The 17,821-nt window shown below is 50.0% G+C and overlaps 1 protein-coding gene across 1 annotated transcript in view; it reads right to left on the bottom strand.

The window, feature by feature from the left end:
* Positions 1 to 13,945, bottom strand: part of GALNT14 (polypeptide N-acetylgalactosaminyltransferase 14) — a 95,494-nt gene extending 81,549 nt beyond the window's left edge. Inside the window, exons 1-2 of the mRNA XM_029231622.1 lie at positions 13,856 to 13,945; positions 12,016 to 12,185 (exon numbers count right to left, since the gene is read on the bottom strand). Coding sequence (XP_029087455.1) covers positions 12,016 to 12,185; positions 13,856 to 13,945 — 260 coding nt within the window. The remainder of the gene's footprint in view (positions 1 to 12,015; positions 12,186 to 13,855) is intronic.
* Positions 13,946 to 17,821: the final 3,876 nt, after the last annotated feature.

Raw genomic sequence — 17,821 nt, 5'->3', positions numbered from 1 at the left:
TGCCGCGGAGCAGCTGGGCCCGTGAGCCATGGCCGCTGAGCCTGCGCGTCCGGAGCCTGTGCTCCGCAACGGAAGAGGCCACAACAGTGAGAGGACCGCGTACCGCAACAAAAAAAAAAAAAAAAAAAAAAGCTGCCAGGGATACACCCTACAGAAACGCATACGCCTTTTCGCCAGAAGACAAATACAAGGTTACTCATAGGAGCTCTATTCAGAAGAAACTCACACTGGAAAAACCCCAAATGAGCATTAAAAGTGGAACAGATATATAAATTGTAATATATTCCTCCAAAGGAATACTATACAGCAATGAGAATGAACAAACTGTTTTGCAAAATGTGGCTGGATTTCACACACTTATCTTTTTTTTTAATAGATTTTTATTGGAGTATAATTGCTTCACAATACTGTTAGTTTCTGTTGCACAACAAAGCGAACCAGCCATATGGATACACATGTCCCCATATCCCCTCCGTCTTGAGCCTCCCTCCCGTCCTCCCTACACCACCCCTCTAGGTCATCGTAAAGCACCGAGCTGATCTCCTTGTGTTATGCTGCTGCTTCCTACCAACCAACTATTTTACATTCAGTAGTGTATGTATGTCGATGCTACTCTCACTTTGCCCCAGCTTTCCCCTTCCACCCCAAGTCCTCAAGTCTATTCTCTATGTCTACCTCTTTTTTTTTTTTTTTTAAATGTTGGGGGTAGGAGTTTATTAATTTTATTTATTTATTTTTGCTGTGTTGGGTCTTCGTTTCTGTGCGAGGGCTTTCTCCAGTTGTGGCAAGCGGGGGCCACTCTTCATCACTGTGCACGGGCCTCTCATTATCGCGGCCTCTCTTGTTGCGGAGCACAGGCTCCAGAGGTGCAGGCTCAGTAGTTGTGGCTCACGGGCCCAGTCGCTCCGCGGCATGTGGGATCCTCCCAGACCAGGGCTCGAACCCGTGTCCCCTGCATTAGCAGGCAGATTCCCAACCACTGCGCCACCAGGGAAGCCCCTCTATGTCTACCTCTTTATTCCTGCCCTGCAACTAGGTTCATCAGTACCTTTTTTTTTTTCTTAAGATTCCATATATACGTGTTAGCATATGGTATTTTTTTTCTCTTTCTGACTTACTTCACTCTGTATGACAGACTCTAGGTCCATCCACCTCACTACAAATAACTCAGTTTCATTTCTTTTTATGGCTGAGTAATATTCCATTGTATATATGTGCCACATCTTCTTTATCCATTCATCTGTTGATGGACACTTAGGTTGCTTCCATGTCCTGGCTATTGTAAATAGAGCTGCAATGAACATTGCGGTACATGACTCTTTTTGAATTATGGTTTTCTCAGGGTATATGCCCAGTAGTGGGATTGCTGGGTCGTATGGTAGGTCTATTTTTAGTTTTTTAAGGAAGCTCCATACTGTTTTTCATAGTGGTTATATCAATTTACATTCCTACCAACAATGCAGGAGGATTCCCTTTTCACCACACCCTTCCCAGCACTTATTGGTTCTAGATTTTTTAATAATGGCCATTCTGACCGGCGTGAGTGATACCTCATTGGAGTTTTGATTCGCATTTCTCTAATAATTAGTGATGCTGAGCATCTTTTCATGTGCCTCTTGGCCATCTGTATGTCCTCCTTGGTGAAATGGCTATTTAGGTCTTCTGCCCATTTTTTAACTGGACTGTTTGGTTTTTTTGCTATTGAGCTCCATGAGCTGTTTGTATATTTTGGAGATTAATCCTTTGTCTGTCGTTTCATTTGCAAATATTTTCTCCCATTCTGAGGGTTGTCTTTTCGTCTTGTTTGTGGTTTCCTTTGCTGTGCAAAAGCTTTTAAGTTTAATTAATTCCCATTGGTTTATTTTTGTTTTTATTTCATTACTCTAGGAGGTGGGTCAAAAAAGATCTTGCTGTGGTTTATGTCAAAGAGCGTTTTTCCTATGTTTTCCTCTAATGGAGAAAAGACAGCCTCTTCAATAAGTGGTGCTGGAAAAACTGGACAGCTACATGTAAAAGAATGAAATTAGAATACTACCTAACACCCTATACCAAAATAAACTCCAAGTGGATTAAACATACACATACCTTTGAGGGAAGGCAGACACACAAAGTACACACTGTGTAATTCTCTTTATAAACAGCTCAAGAACAAGCAATGCTAGTCTATGGCATTTGAAGTCTAGACAGTGTTACTTATGGTGGGGAGCAGAGTGGGGAACAAAGGTGGCTTCTGGCAAACTGAGGGTCTTGTCCCTGACCGAGGTGCTTGATATAGGAACATGGGTAACTTCTCTTAGGAAAAGTTCATCAAGCTGTACATGTACAAAGTGTGAACTTTCCTATATGTATGTGATACTTTGATAGAAAGTTTACTTAAGACGAAGAGAGATCCTCATCCATGGGTATATTTTGGTGTTGCAGGAATATTTCAAAAGCCACGGAACTGGAAGGATTCAAAGTACAGCCCATGAAATAGGCAAGGACTGTAATGAAATAGGTAGCAAACTCATCAGTGCCTTGTCCCCTTCTTAGAACTCCAACCATCCTGGTGCCCCTCATAGTGCTAGAGAGAACACCCCAGAACACAGAGCGCAAATCCGAGGTCCCCTCAGCCTTCTGCCTCTGACCTTTAAAAGTACACACCCCAAACCAAATTTTTAAGAAAAAGATAATTTAGAGGAGAGAGAAATGATACCACCTTCCCCTTGGTGTTACTGGCCCTGGGCACCAGGACTTAGTTTCAAGGCCAGAGTAAGGGAACATTGTTCCCATGGGGAGTGACCCACAGGTGAGGAGGGACTGGTGACCTGTAGGGGCACTAAGGTAGTTCCCAATCATCCAGTGGGGGATTTGCTCACTTGGGGAATCTCAGTTCCATGAGAGCAAGCGCCAGGACTGCTCATTTACTGATATGTCCCTAATAGCCTAATTATGCAATATGTATAAGTAATAAGTATTGGGGGCTGTTTTTTTTTTTCATGACAAATATTAATTCCAAACCAGTTTCCTATTCTGGGCACTGAATATACCTCTCCATCTCTTTCTACATGTCTTTCCATTGCCTCTTTCCTCAGGCATCATGTAATAATGGGGACAAACCCAAGGAGGAGGAAGGGAAATCTGCCCCCAGAAGCAAGGCCATTTAGTACCTTTCAAAGCCACACAGCGTTCTTCGTGGGGTACCTGCGCATTAGAATTTGGCCTCAGTGACAGAACACCAGAAGAAACTACTGACTCCATTAACCAACTGAAATATGTTATGTCTGTGTCTCTAAGCAAAACTAAAATAAAAATATCAAACTATCTTATCTGAAGGCCAGAATCCTTTGCATCATCTCTTCCGCTTGTTCCTACAAGCACAAGTCAAACACACACACACACACACACACTCACTCACTCACTCACTCCGTGAACCTGGCCATAATAGGGGTTTTATGTTTGTGACAGAATTATATATATATGTGTATACACACACACACACACACACACACACACACACACACACACGCTCACCTAGAATCTAAAAGCTTGATTTTGAGTTTTACCCAAGCATTGACTAGCTGTGCGACCTTGGATTTCCATACCTAGGTATGTGGTTAATCTGTTAGTCTTGCTGTTCTACCCAAATCTCCACAGCCAGTACTGGTACTCAATCCTGAAGCCCAGCAGTTAGTTTGGGGGTCAAGAACAAACCCCCTTTTCCAGGTCCCTACCAGCTCCTTTTCCTGCCGGACCAGTTCTGGTTTCTCATCTCTCCCACCTCACCTCTGAGTAAACTCCCAGGTGTAAGACACAACACTCCCACCCTGAGGATGCCAGAGCCTCAGAGCCAAGATCCCACATTATGCTCCACCGCCTTGGGCCAGCTCCAGGTTCAGGCTGGGCTTGGTCCCCTCCCCCAGGCAGGAGCTCCCAAAATATGGTGCTGCCCCAAGATGTGCTGTCTAGGGCATCTCTCAGGGTTGCTCTGATGAGGGGCCAGGTCAAGTGTGAAAGTGAAAGCATTCCAGTGTTTACTGAATTAACTGTAAGGTCCTCACCCCAAATCCAAGGCTTTGCCCCAACATGATCCGAAGTATCCCTTCCAGAATTATCCTCCCCCACTCATCCCCTCCATTATCCCACCCTCCAAGGAAACTGGACTGACTCCCACAAAACACTGTGGCTCTTCCATCTCCTTGCCTTTGGTACACTGTTCCCTCAACTTGGAATGCCTCCCACCTGCAAAAATCCTACCTGTCTCCCCTAGTTCTTGCGGTCCAGATGCTGCCTCCTTCAAAAAACCTCTGCTTCCCATTCACGTGTAAACTCCTTCTCCTTATGCCAGCCTAATGCTATTTTGTCTTTTTCCTATAGGAAAGCTCCTAACTCCTGTGTTCTGTTCCATGGTCAAGACAGAAATAGCTACACCCAACCAGAGACAGGGCAGGAAATGGGCGCTTGGAAATCAAGGGCGGGAAGGCTGTGCCTTAACTCCAGAAATAAGGACATGGCTTCAGGGCAATCCACATTTGAGCATCAGGAACCCGCTGCTGTGCACTGCTCCCACTAGACCATGAGCTCCTGGGAGCGGGGACCAGTTCCTAGCACGGAGCTCGGCACGCAGTTAGTGTTCAGTAAATGTGCTGAGTGGACGAATGGGGAAATGAGTGAATGAGTGAGATGCACAGTAGTGGGAAGTCAAGTTGGTGGGAATTAACTAGGAAACAAGGTGTGAGAAAACGTTAGCTAAGGCGGTTTGTCCGGATGAGTTCTCATCAGTAGCTTTTCTTGACTGGCCCCCTTTCAAAGGCTGAAGAGTTGCCCTTTGGGGAAATCTGTCCGAATCTCATAGCGCAGACCAGGGGTTGAGGGAGGGACCTGCAGGGGCAGCACACAAGGAACAGGGGACCTGAGTGGAAGGAATCCTGGTCCAGAGACGCCCTGCTCTCTCAGCCTTTGTGGTCTTTCTTCCTCCGCACCCTGGAGAGAACCCCTTCCCGGGGCCTGTAAGTGGTCCTGCAATCAGGGGTACCCAGGGCAGCAGACACAGTTCTCCTGCTGAGAGATTCCAGGCTGTTGGGAAACTCTTCCCGCTATTCCCTTCCAAAGCTCCCTGAAACTCTCAGAGGCTCCGGAGTGAAGCACTCTCAGAACCACTGTCAACGGGCTTGCAAACTCCTGTATTGAAAAATGGCGCACAGAGACCGGAATGCAGCAGATGGGAGAGGCTGTTTGCAAAGCTAACTGTCTGCGATGGGTTTCCCCTCCCCTCCCCTCCACCTTGATCTGGAATCACCAAGTCTACGCTGAGCTAGTGGAATTGCCTTGACTCTGAGGGAATATGAACATTTTTTATGCTTAGCCATTCCAGCCACAAAGATTTTGATCCTGTTACTGCTAAGTGACGAGTACAAGGATAGAAGTGATGATGATCTTTGGCAGCCATTCCAACTGAGTAAATTCAAGGAAGGATAAATGCAATCCTAGACTGGGCCACGGCCCCTTCATTTCCCAGGATGAAAAGAAGCAAAGGAAAAACGTCTTCCCGGTGAGATGTATCGAAGTGTGGAATTTTCCCTCCAGGCAAGCGATGGGCATCCCACTGTCGGAATGATTTAGCACCGCACTGGACAGAGCCCAGGAGGATATGCCGCCGAGGGGAACAATCAAACCCAGCATGGCCGGGGGAGGTGACCTAATGAGGCTTCCCAGCTCTCACTCCTCTCAGCTCACAGCCCACGGGCGCATCCACCCTGCCACCTGCTCCCCTGCAATCAAAGCGACCCCATAATAAGCATTGCTAGGCAACAGCGAAAATACACATGTGCCTTATCAAAATATTTCCCCCCTTCACGAGGGGTGTGCCTCCATTTCTTGGCTTCCTGTCTGCCAGACGTTTTATGTGCTGCTTGGATGATAGCAAATCCAGCTGTTGTCACCAGAATGTGGTGACAGGGGTGGGGGCGGCAGGACTGGAAAATGAGGACTGTTTGTTGGACCAGACAATGCTTGATAAACAGCAGAACTCCCCTGGGAAATCTGCTCAGACTCATCCCAGCTAGATGCTGTCTCTTCCTCACACTGAAATATTTATGACACCCCACCTCCAGCCCCCAACACAGGCAGCCACATCCATTCATCCTTGCGGCCCCACAGGACTTAGGTAGTGCCCTGGAAATGAAGGCTCTCATCCGAGTTAACAGAACAATGGGCCTTAGGGGGAAAATTCGGGACTAGGATGCCCCGATGAAGCACCCCGTAATGACAGAGTCTTTTTTTTTTTGCGGTACGCGGGCCTCTCACTGTTGTGGCCTCTCCCGTTGTGGAGCACAGGCTCTGGACGCGCAGGCTCAGCGGCTACGGCTCATGGGCCCAGCCGCTCCGCGGCATGCGGGATCTTCCCGGACCGAGGCACGAACCCGTGTCCCCTGCATCAGCAGGCGGACTCTCAACCACTGCGCCACCAGGGAAGCCCCTGAAGCACCCCGTGTTGTATTCACACGAGGCCGAGGCGGGTGGGAGAGCGGAGCGTATGTTTATATCAGGAAGAGAAGGCCAACCACGGAAGAATGAACCCATCTACAATTGTGTGGCATTCAGGGAATGCGAAAGCTTCGAGGTTATCTAGTCCAACTACAGATGAGAAAACAAGCTGAGACAGGATAGGGATGGGCGGAAGGCCATTGCTGGTCACCTTGTCCCCACTGCTCTCCCTGGGCCTGAATCAGGGGTGGGGAGACCCAAGCTGTAGCAAAGACATGTCTGAAGCCCCAAGACAGCAGGTTTCCATCTCAAGACTGTGAAAATGTCAAATGTTATGGAAGGGGTAGGGCGGGCAGGGAGGGGAAGGTTGTTGAGCCCGAAGGGTGAATGAGTAGATCCACTGGAAACTGTAGGAACTCATTTCTAAACTCTCCTCACTGCTGACCCCATGGGCCCCACGGCCCCCATAAACCCTGGAATGGAGAGTTCAAAGCCTGCCCCCCAGTCTTATCTGCTACTCCTCACTTCAGTCATCCCAGGCTCCAGGTAAACCTTGCTGCCTCCCACAAAATACCGTGGACTCCACGGGGTAAAGGACCAAGAGAAAGATGGTGACTCTATCCCATTTCACACAGGGGATCAAGCCCCTGGCCCCTGTGGAGCTTCTTCTATCACGTGACACCCCGCCATGACTTGTTTGTCAGCGTTCCACGCCACCAGTGCACTCGCTTTTCAATCAGCACAGTGGGTGGTTGGTGGAAACCTCCGCAGCCTTCCTCCTTTCTCCCCTCCTCACTCCACCTGGGTACCTTTGGATTCCTAAGCCATTCTGCCCAGTGCCCGCTCTCTCAGCAGTGCCTGCTCTGATGCTCAGCTAACAGCTCTGTATTTCAGGCGTTGCTCAAACGCATCCGATAAATCACAATGCAATTACTGTGGTAGGAAAACCGGAAGCAAATTTAATAAGCTCAGACCCCTCTCACATGTTGTTTCTTCACTCTTCTCTTTTCAGTAATGAGAACTCTTTAAGGGAAAAAGGCCTTTTTCCTTTAACGGAGGCTCTTCTCCTGGTCCCTTATCTGAAGCCCATGAGGACGGGAGGATATGGAGAAGGGGGCTTCCTCTAGCTCCTCTTGTCCTATTTACCCATCAGGCAGATAGGAAAAGAGTTATCAGTTGTCTTTCCAGGCTTACTCTCCCTTTCATTTGCTCAACAAACATTTATTGAATTCCTATCACACATCAAAGATTTCTCCCCGCTAGAGGGCAACTGGTGTCATAACTAGTAGAACCTTAGCTGCAAGGCATCATGGGAACATGGACAGGGAGAGGGAAGCTGTGTCCATGGGGTCGGGTCCCACAAAGGAACCAGGAGTCCGGGGTGGGCCAATGGCCACAGTAGGAGCTTCTTGGTAAAGGTGATGCCAATTGCCAAGAGGATGGCAGCATATACACCCTGTGGTTGAAGAAACTGAGAAGAGGAAGGGGCAGAGAAGCCAGAGGTCTCTACAGGGCCTGAGACAGAGCCCCATCACCTGGACAGAGGGACAGGGCTGCAGCCTGTAGGCAGGAAGCCATCTTTATACCAGGGCCTACTTTCTACTCAAACCCTGGGCCTTTCAGCTGGACCAACCCACCCATGGACTTCATCTGACCCACAAAAGGAAGCCGCAGTGCCAGCTGATGCTCTGTGGTTTGCAAATTTGAGCAGTCATCAAAATCACTGGTGGTGCTTGTTGAGACACAGATTGCCAGGCTCCACCCCAGAGTGCCTCACTCAGCAGTTCTGGGGGGAAGCTTAGAAACTGCAGTTCTAACAAGTCTCCAGGTGATGCCGGTGTTGTTCGTCTCCTGGTCTGGGAAACCATACTTTGAGAACCATCGTTCTAAGCCTTTGCTATTCGAAGTGTGATCAATGGACCGTCCATCGGCAGAACCTGGGGGCTTGATAGGAATGCAGACTCTCACGCCCCACCCCAGACCTGCTGGATCAGTTTGATGAGAACCTCAGGTGATTTAAGTTTGAGAAACACATACCTGGAACGGCGTTTCTCAACCCTGGCTGCTCCCTAGAATCACTTGGGGAACTCAGAAAAGAGACACTTCAGCTGGTTGGAGGCTGGGTATCAGCCTTTCTTAAGTTCCCCAAGTGGTTCTTATGAGATGCCTGGATTGAGAACTGCTGGGACACCCACTCGTGACCAACACTCCACGCCCATTTCTCCAGCTTTGAACTTACCCTTGAGGCCCTCCTCTGTTCCTCCCTGACCCCCACCCCTCCTGACAACTTAAGTGATCTCCCTAATGCTCCTTCCTGACACTCGGCATTTGGTTGCCTCTCTTGCCTGAGTATCTTCAGTTTTCAGGAGATCCCCCCGCCCCGACACTTCCCTTCCATTCCTGGCCCTGCAGTGCCAACCTGCCCATATTATTACCGTGCAATAATAACAACAACGAAAATTTTTTTTTACTACTTGCTAAGGAGTATGTAAGTACTTTACATATAGATTATTTGATCCTTATGAAAAGCGCATTAGATAGGTATCATTGTTATTTTTATCCCTACTTTTCAAAAGAGGAAAGTGTGGACCAGAGAAGCCAGGTAATGATGAGTTTGCTCAGCTAGTCAGCAGCACAGGCAAGACAGGAAACAGGGTGATCTGATCCCAGACTCTATATCGTTAACCCCTGGGCTGTACTGCCTTCTGCTTGACTCTGACTTAGGGGGAAGATATGGCCTCATCCTTTTGCTGGGGCTGAGAAGGCATATTTATGTTTCATTCTTGAGAACTCAGGTAACAAGCAGGGCTGGCTTTATGGCGGGTCTTCTCATTGCAGTTTTGCTCCCAGGGAACATTTGGCAACATCTGGAGACATATTTGGTTGTCACAGCTCGGGGAGGTGCGACTGGCATCTCGTGGGTAGAGGCCAGAGATGCTGCTAAACATCCAAAGTACAGGACAGCCCCCCTTACATACAGTTACCCAGTCCCAAATGTCAGTCACCATTGAGAATCCCTGGTCAGGTGGACGCAGGTCACCAGCAGCCACAGCTGGTCAGAGCTGGGACAGGCAGGGCCTGAGAATGGGCCCAAGCAGGCAAGCCCCAGGGTTGGAAGACGATGAAGACAGGATACAGCAGAGAGGCCAGAATCACAGAAGGATTAAGGGACTTAGCTGGTGACTTCAACCTCAAGGACACGGACTCCCCGGGAGCTAAGTGTTGGACATGGTAGGTCCTGTAGACAGAAAGTCACCACTCAGTGGGGGCCCACTTGAGAGAAGAACATTGGGCTTTGCAGTCTCCGGAACTCCCATCACCACGAGGGCGATACAGGCACAGGGTCAGTCCCGTACCAAACTCAGCCTGCAGATAGCTGATCAGTGGGCGGCTTCTGTCAGGGCTTGCTTAGGGTTTTGCACACAGTAGGCGGGACCATGTGCCATGGCTGCCTGGTCCCATGTGCTTGCCCTCATTCCCAATGCTCTGTCGTCTCCCCTTCCTGCTCTTTCAGATTAGGATCCATAAATCTGAACTGCTCTGAGTAACACAATCCGAGCTCCCACAGAGCAAGGTCACTGTCCCGAGGCAGACATGTGGCTGATACACTTTTCCTCGTTGTCTTCCAAAGGGTGTCTGCATTCTGTCTAAGTCTTCTCTTCCCTTCTTGCTGCAATCCCAGAAGATCACACTTACTTCATGGAAGAAACACACTGGGTCAGGTAGGGAGCCTGGAACTGGACCTGGGGAACTCAGATCCTTGGGGACAGGCTGAGTTCTTCACCCACAACTACCACTATGTCCAGCCCTGTAAAATGCTTTCATTTCTGCCTCTCAGATCATAAAACAGGGTGAACGCAGATTTTAGTCCTGGTCAGGTATCCCCGCAAATCTGCCTGCCCAGTGAATTCCCCGACACCTCCTCCCTGCAGGTGGGAGCATTCAGAGGCAGTTCTGACAGCTGTCACCCCGATACACCAGCCCCTTTCCTGGTGAGGTGTCCCTACAGGGCCTCAGCATTTGGACGCAAGACAAGGGAGGCACCACCCGCTGGAGACCCAGTGGAGCTTCTCAGCCTTCTGCCTGCTCTCTCTTCCCTGTTCTCCTATACATACTCTCCGCCCCGTGAAATAAAATAATCTAACATTTAAATAAAATTCTATCATGTCCAAGGACCAGGGTAAGTGCTGGGGAATTTTAATAGGAATAGTACAAGACTCTGACTTGAAGCTTTCAGGCAAGCAGCAGGGAGTGTCCTGGGTAAAGGGGACTTCCAGGCCCCACTGCTAAGAAAGCATCTCCTGGGTACCTCGAGGGGAGGGTTGAGTTCACAGACTCTCAGAGTGAGAAGGCATAGATCTCATCCAGTTCAGTCCCCTGGCTTTATTCGTGGGGGAAACCAGGACTCCGGCTCCTCTTAGGCGTGATGGTGATTAACCAGGACTGGTCAAACCCCTCCACGGAAATACACTGTGTAAGTCAAGGTTCTGAGTTGTGCAGCCTAGTCGGGAAGACTGAACTTACATACCACCTGATCGACCAGCCTCGTTTGTCATGAGAATTTTTACTGTCCTGCTTCTAAACCCCAGTGTCCACAATTCGGTACCCAGAGGCCCAAACGGACACAGAAAGCTAAGAAGCTAACACCAACCCTACAGTCTCTCATTTGACATTGCCTTCAAGCCCCTCTACCCCAAGCTTGCCGGTCTGCTACTTTGGGTGCCAAGTCAATTTCCCGCAGCAGACAGGAAACACGCCCTCATGGGTCTTTGGCACAGCTGGGCCTCCCAGCTTGGAGGTCAGGAGGGGAGGCACTGGGTGAGACTGACCTGCTTCCTCAGGCCTCCCCAAGAAGCAAAGGGCTGGCTGACTCTAGGAAGGCTTGAGAGGTGAAGCGCCTTCACAAAGCCTCTTTTTGCTGGGAAACAAAGCTTTCCACATTGCCCCAGGCCTGATCTCTGCAACCCATCTGAAGGGGGCCTGACCAAGGGGATAGCAGGACAGAGGCTGTGTGAAAGGGCTGCTCCGAAGCAGACAGCAGACCCAATGGCAAGTGTAGAGGCCCCTCTGGCTTCTCTTCTCACGTGCCAAAAGGTCAGGCTGTAGGACCTCTGACGGCCTGACATTTTGGCACGTGAGAAGAGAAGCCAGGGGGACCTCCCAGCGACAGGAGAGACCACCAGCCTGACTGCCCAGAGGCCTGCCCTCCCCCAGTGTGAAACCCAGGCCAGGCCATGGGAATCTGCCAGGGGAGAAAGGTTCTGGCTGTAAGGTGTTGAGTGTTCCATGACTTCCTGGCGGGTATGCCTAGGGTGAGCCCCTGGTGAGGGCGGCAGGGTGCAGGTGGAGGCCTCCTCCCTCTCCACAGGGTGCTTTGCGACGGCTCACGGCAGCACGAAGCACAGACGGGGCAAACTGCAACATCACAGACCCCCTCGTGTCTACCTGGCAACAAACGGTTTCCCTGCCCCGATTCCTGGTACTGGGTGCTGCACAAAGCTAGCCTGCAGTGGATCTGACATGACTGTGGGGAGGGGTCGGGAGAAGTACCTGAAAAGGCGAGTGTCTGGGACCACCCGGCTGCTGGCAATCCGCTCGCTCTCCCGCTGGTTGAAAGCGTACAGCTTATAGGGATCATCACCGACGCGCCACTTCTTGGCATTCAGATACCGCCGCTCGTCAAACTGGTCCCATAGGTCATCCCAGTCAGCATCTGGAATCTGTGTGACATGAACAGGAAGTCTGTGAGGATGGCTCCCGGTCCTCTCAGCACCCTCTGGCTGTCAGTGCCCAGCCACCAAGACCAGGCTTGTGCTGCTGGCGAGGTTTAGCTCAAAGATAGGGGCAGAGGTAGGACGTTAATAAAACCATGAGCAATAATAATAACAACAGAATGACGATGACAATGACAGCTACCGTTTAACGAGTGCTGTGCTCACATACCAGGCACTGTGCTAGGACCTATACTCTCATTATCTCGTGTAGTTCTCAGAGCAGTTTTAGGAGATGGATGTCGTTCATATTCCCACTGCACAGACAAGGAAGCAGGCTCTATAGCCCAGGTAGCTCGCTCTGGATCTCACAATTAGGATGCTGCAGGGCTGGGACTTGGATTCTAGAATATAACCCCAGGGGCCACTTCTCCAGGGTAATTTGAGACACTCGGTGAAAAGTGCTGGCACAGTGGCTGGCGCATAGTAGGTGGTACACAGTGACTGTCATTCCTTCCTCTGCCAAAGGAAGGTGGCGATGAGAAGTAAGCAATCCATCTATAATGGTGTGCTACCCGCCAGATGGATGCCTGTGTGTTCCTTTCTTCCTCCAACCCAGGAATCTGTGCTTATTTTTAAGAAGCATCCATGGGGGAGCAAGTAATAACCCTCACCACAAGAGAAGACAGTACTTTAGAATGTATAAGGCGGTTTCTGCATTCACGATACCGTTTCACCCTCCCCAAGACCCTCTGCAGAGTAGGGAAGACAAGCCTTCAGAAAGGTTACTGGCTTGTCTGAGGTTGCCCAGCTGGATGGTGCAGAGCCCAAAGCAGAGCTCTGTCTCCTGGACCCTCCAGTGCAGAGGAGGTGAGGGGATTCACACAGGGAGGCGACAGCTCCTGCCCAGAGCCCAGGCTGCCGCCTCTGCTCTGCCCACCCCAGCTGTGCAGCCAACAGAGACTCCACACAGCCAGCAGGAGGTATGGGCTTCAGGGCCTCAGCACACTGGATGCTTCCCTTGATAGCCACTGCCCAGTGGGTACTAGTGCTGACCCCGCTAGGGGAGATCTGGTCTGTATCAACAAAGCTCAGACCTTTCAGGTGCATCAAAGCCAAAAGAGTCCTGTGCCAGGAAGAACCTATTGACCAGGCTCCGACCTGGACCACGAGGGCTGGAGCCCTGGGGCTGGCATCGAGGGTGAGATGTTCATTCATGTGTTACTGACCCTCCTTGCTGTGCAAGTATCTGAAGCTGCCCAGGTACCGCCCATCCCATCATTGACCAGGATGCTCTTCTGCACTCAGGGCATCTAAACAGGAAGGCCCAGGGCAGGTGCTGCCGACAGCAGTGCAAGCGCTCAGCCCACATTTGGCAGGTAAGGGGGGGCTGCTCGCCCACATACACATTCATCTCAGGCACCACTGCATCTTATCTGATAATTGATCTTTCCCTTTCGCGCTCTCTCTCTCTCTCTCTCTCTCTCTCTGTTATCTCCTTTTGAAACAGCATTCTCCTGCTAATAGCACAAAACGAAGCACTGGAAACCAGTGATTTTTATCCAATAATTGATTTTATTAATGTCCTGTGATACTGCTGCTACATGGGCGTATTTGTGTGTGGGTGGTATGAAACCCCCAGCCTGGGCCGTGTCATGTCACAGCCTGAAAGATGTCACCTGTGCTTGGAACATGACCTCAGGGCCACCCTGACATCCCATTCTTGCGGGAAGGGCCACGGCGCCCTGAACCATCTCCAGCTGGCTCATGCCCCACTGAATTCACTGCAAATCTCAAAATAAGCTGTGAGCCCCTACAGTGCTGTGTGCTGGGGAGGGGAGAGCGGAGACGGAAGGCCCCTGCCCTCCAGCGGGCGCAACACTGTAGAGACACCTGCATGAAGACACCTATAACAGAGGAGCGAGGGAAATGGGAACGGCTTCCCAGAAGAAGCATCAAATGAGTTAGGACTTGAAGGATGAGCAGGGATTTTGCTTTGCTTAAGGGGATATGGGGAAGGGAAGTACGTGTGCAGTGAAAATCCAGATAAAAGGCAGAATGGCTCAGGGGAGGAGCATCTGTTCAGGAAATGGCTAGGTCAGAATGGGGAGGCCAGAGTGTGGACTGCAAAGAGAGCAAGAGTGAAAGAAAATTCCAGAATGTGGCTGGTCCCGTATGAAGCAGGTCAGGGGAAAGTATCTCTGGCTGCATGTGCAGGATGGAGTGGAGGGAAGAAAGCTCCACGAGGAGAACATTTGGGAGGTAACCTTAGCACTTTAACCTGGTGGGAAGGGAAGCCTGATGGGGCCCAGGTGTACAGTTCCATCCATCAGCTGGAGAAGCAGGTGGTGGGACGGGCACGGTGGGGAGGCACAGGGGCTGGAGTGAGGGCACTCGACCAACCTCTAAGTCTCATCCCAATTCCTACTTTCTCTTAATACCAGACCAGGCTCAGGGCCAAGGGGCTACAAGTTTGGGTGGTTTGCTCAGCCTGGTAATCGCCAACCCTAAGGGCAGCTAAGCATCCTTGGCATCCTTGGAGATGGTGCCGTGAGAACTCAGCTGGCTTCCAGAAAGCCTAGAGCCAGAGCAGCAGCCAGGCCGGCAAGAGAAACTGTCTGAGCAGTCCGTCAAGGGCATCCTTGGAGGGGACCATGCCCTCAGACGGTCACAGGTGCGGAGCTGGTTCCCACTTTGCTGCACTGGATCCACTGGGGGGATCTCCCGGTACTGGGAGCTTGGTGTTTCTATAATGATATCTGGATGTATTAAACAATGGTGAGACTGAGTTTAAAACAACACTACCATTTGAATAGCAACCTCTATTTTATGAAGCAGCTTGCAGGTATTGTCACAGAATCCTCACACAACCCCCATTTGGACAGGGAGGGGTCGACTTAGAGAGGTAAGGTGGCTTGCCCATGCACGACAGCTAGTAAGTGAAGGGACCCCCGACTGAATCTCCCTAGGGCCTCCCAGCGCCATGGTCTGTTCTGTTTATCATCGACAGAACAAGGAGCGTCCTCTCTGCTGAAGATGAATGGGCAGAGAAAGACCCCCCCCTGGAGGAGTGGAGTCGGGGACATGCCCACAGGAGGGGCCAGACACTCCTGCCCTGCTTGCCCCCAGAAGAGAGCTGACCGCGGTCCTCCCAGAATTTCTAAAGGGGCAGCGACTTTGCCAGATACTTCCAGTCCTGATTTGGAGCTGGTTTCCAAGCTCTTCAATTCGCAAGCCCCCACATCTGGCCTCTAAGGGCCCAGGGCATGTACGTTGTACCCATGCGTCGGATTCCTCGCTTCCTGGCTCATGTGAACATCGAGAGAGTTTCTGAACAGGCACTTTCACCTTCACAAGCCTTCCTAGCACAGGAAGTGAAATGTTTTTCCAAAACAAGAACACACGCCAAGGAGCCCCGCCAAGGGCCCACCCCAGAACTGCGCCCACTGCCACGTGGCCCCCCTAAGCTGCCACCACTTGACTTTCTGACCGGAATTTATTCAATCTCGAGTGTGTGTGTTTCAAAAGAGGAGTATGATGCCACAAACAAAGACGAAGACCATCTTTTAAGTAGAAACTATCTGATTAAGTCAGCCAACCCCCTGGCCAAGACCAGTGCTTAAATAATTTGGCACCAAAAATGAAAGCTCGAAAGCACCTCTGTTAAGTTGCTTCACTTCTTTCCTCTCACCACACTTCCACGAGAAATCATGAATCCCCTTTCCTCCATCCTCCCCTGGCCTGTTTTCTCTCACTCTGGTTTCAAGCTGATTATTTGGCTCAAGAAACATGGGTGTAGCCTTCCCTTCTGTTAAGTTTTGAAGATGCCTCTATTTTCCACTAATGCTTTTGTCTCCCTCCCTTCTTTCCCCAGCTTGGTATTACTAGTTTTCTCTTATTGATCTAAGTCTCTTCTTTTTTACTTTCAAATGAGAAAATCTCTAGCCCTTGCTAAGGCTTCCATCTTACTCTGAATTGCACCTGATCCTTAAGAGAATGTCTCAGACTCACCCTACAATAAACAGCTAACACCTTGGGGGGCTCTTATCATGTGTCCTAAATATTTACATTTAATCCTCACTATAATAGATATCAGTAGTACCATTCCCATCTTATAACTGGGGAAACCGAGGCACAGAGAGATTGAGTAACTTGCCCAATGTCACACAGGTAGTGTCAGAGCCAGGATTTGAGCCCAGGCAGCCTAGCTCCAGCTCCCATGCGCGCAACCATTAGGTGACTCAACCTTAGTACATCCTCACTGCCATTTTCTTGGGTTACCTTCGAAGATTATCTATGTGTTTCCCACCATTTTTTGAGGTCCAGTTCTTTCTTTGCTTAGAGATCTTCCTCCACGCAAGGATGTCTGTACCCCCTCTCACCATCCTCCCGCCCGCCCTTCACTCCCCATTGTGGGCAGTCATTCTCCTCTCAGCAGTGGGCTTCATCCTGCCAGCCCAGGGCAAGAAAGGGGGAACTCTGCAGGCAGATTCCTGCAGGAAGATGGGAATGTGAGAGACTAACACACACAGAAGGTCATAACTGAAAAAAATGATATCATTGATACTTTAAAGACGATATAATTCATCTATCCACCCAATGTTTTAAACTCTAGTGTAACATTCCACCGGTGGACATCCCACAGGTCAGGGACAGAACGGTCCCAAGAAGCCCACTCCAAGCTTCAAAGGACTGTAACTTCTAGAAGTTTTCTTCTAATTTTGAACCAGAATTTGTCTCCTGGTAGAATCTCCCTTTGGGGCCTGGTTTTATCCCCAGGGATATTTAATGCAAATCTGACCTTTCTTTTTCATACCCTTTAGATATTTAATGTCAACTATGTGTTTCCTGGGTCTTCCAACCCCCCATTATATAAGACTTGCAACTCAGAAAAAATGACACAGAGAAGTGCAAAAGATCTACCAAAGGATCAAGAGAACAGGAGTAAGTGAAGTTGGGTGGGGTTCATCAAGGAATTCAAACACCCTGGAAACCCTTCCGTATGTGCAGAATGAGAAGGGAGACATTGCTCATAATACAATCTAACTTTTATATGCAGGCTTCCTAGACGGAAGCTGCTTTGTTGTGACTTTGATAAGGTCCACCACCTACTGGGCACACAAAACTACCCATCCCAGCTCCCCTGTCAGAACCTCAGAGGGTAGTAGTGAGGGAGGGGTAACCCAAATGATGTCTAACCCTTACAATCCCAATATACAACAGAAAATTGTATCCCCAATCTCCAAGTGAGGAAACTGAGGCACGGGCAGGATTAATTATTTGCCCAAGTTCACACAACTGAGAAGTGTGCCTCAAGGCCTGTAGACCCAGTTTCTATGCTAGCTGTGCAGCCTGGCGTTCACATCTCCACGCATCCAGGCTGCTTCCAGGACCGCAGCCTGTGGCTTCCCAGCACCACCCCGAGTGCCCCTGCCTTCTACCCGCTGGAGCCGTCTGCTTGTAGCACCATGGCAGACCAGATACTCGCCAGGACCTTCATGCTGAACTACAGCTAGATTCTGCATAAATAACAACAAATGTGGTGGGTTTTTTCTGAAGGTATATTTTGTTTTGTTTTGTTTTATTTTATTATTTCTATTTTTGGGCCACGCCCCACGGCATGCGGGATCTTAATTCCCGGACCA

The sequence above is a fragment of the Monodon monoceros genome, unplaced genomic scaffold (genome assembly GCF_005190385.1).
Source record: "Monodon monoceros isolate NGI ecotype Baffin Bay Population unplaced genomic scaffold, NGI_Narwhal_1 Super_Scaffold_19, whole genome shotgun sequence".
In the NCBI taxonomy this organism is placed as follows: Eukaryota; Metazoa; Chordata; class Mammalia; order Artiodactyla; family Monodontidae; genus Monodon; species Monodon monoceros.
Note: the sequence above shows the minus strand (reverse complement) of the source record. Positions and strands in the feature narration are given on the sequence as shown.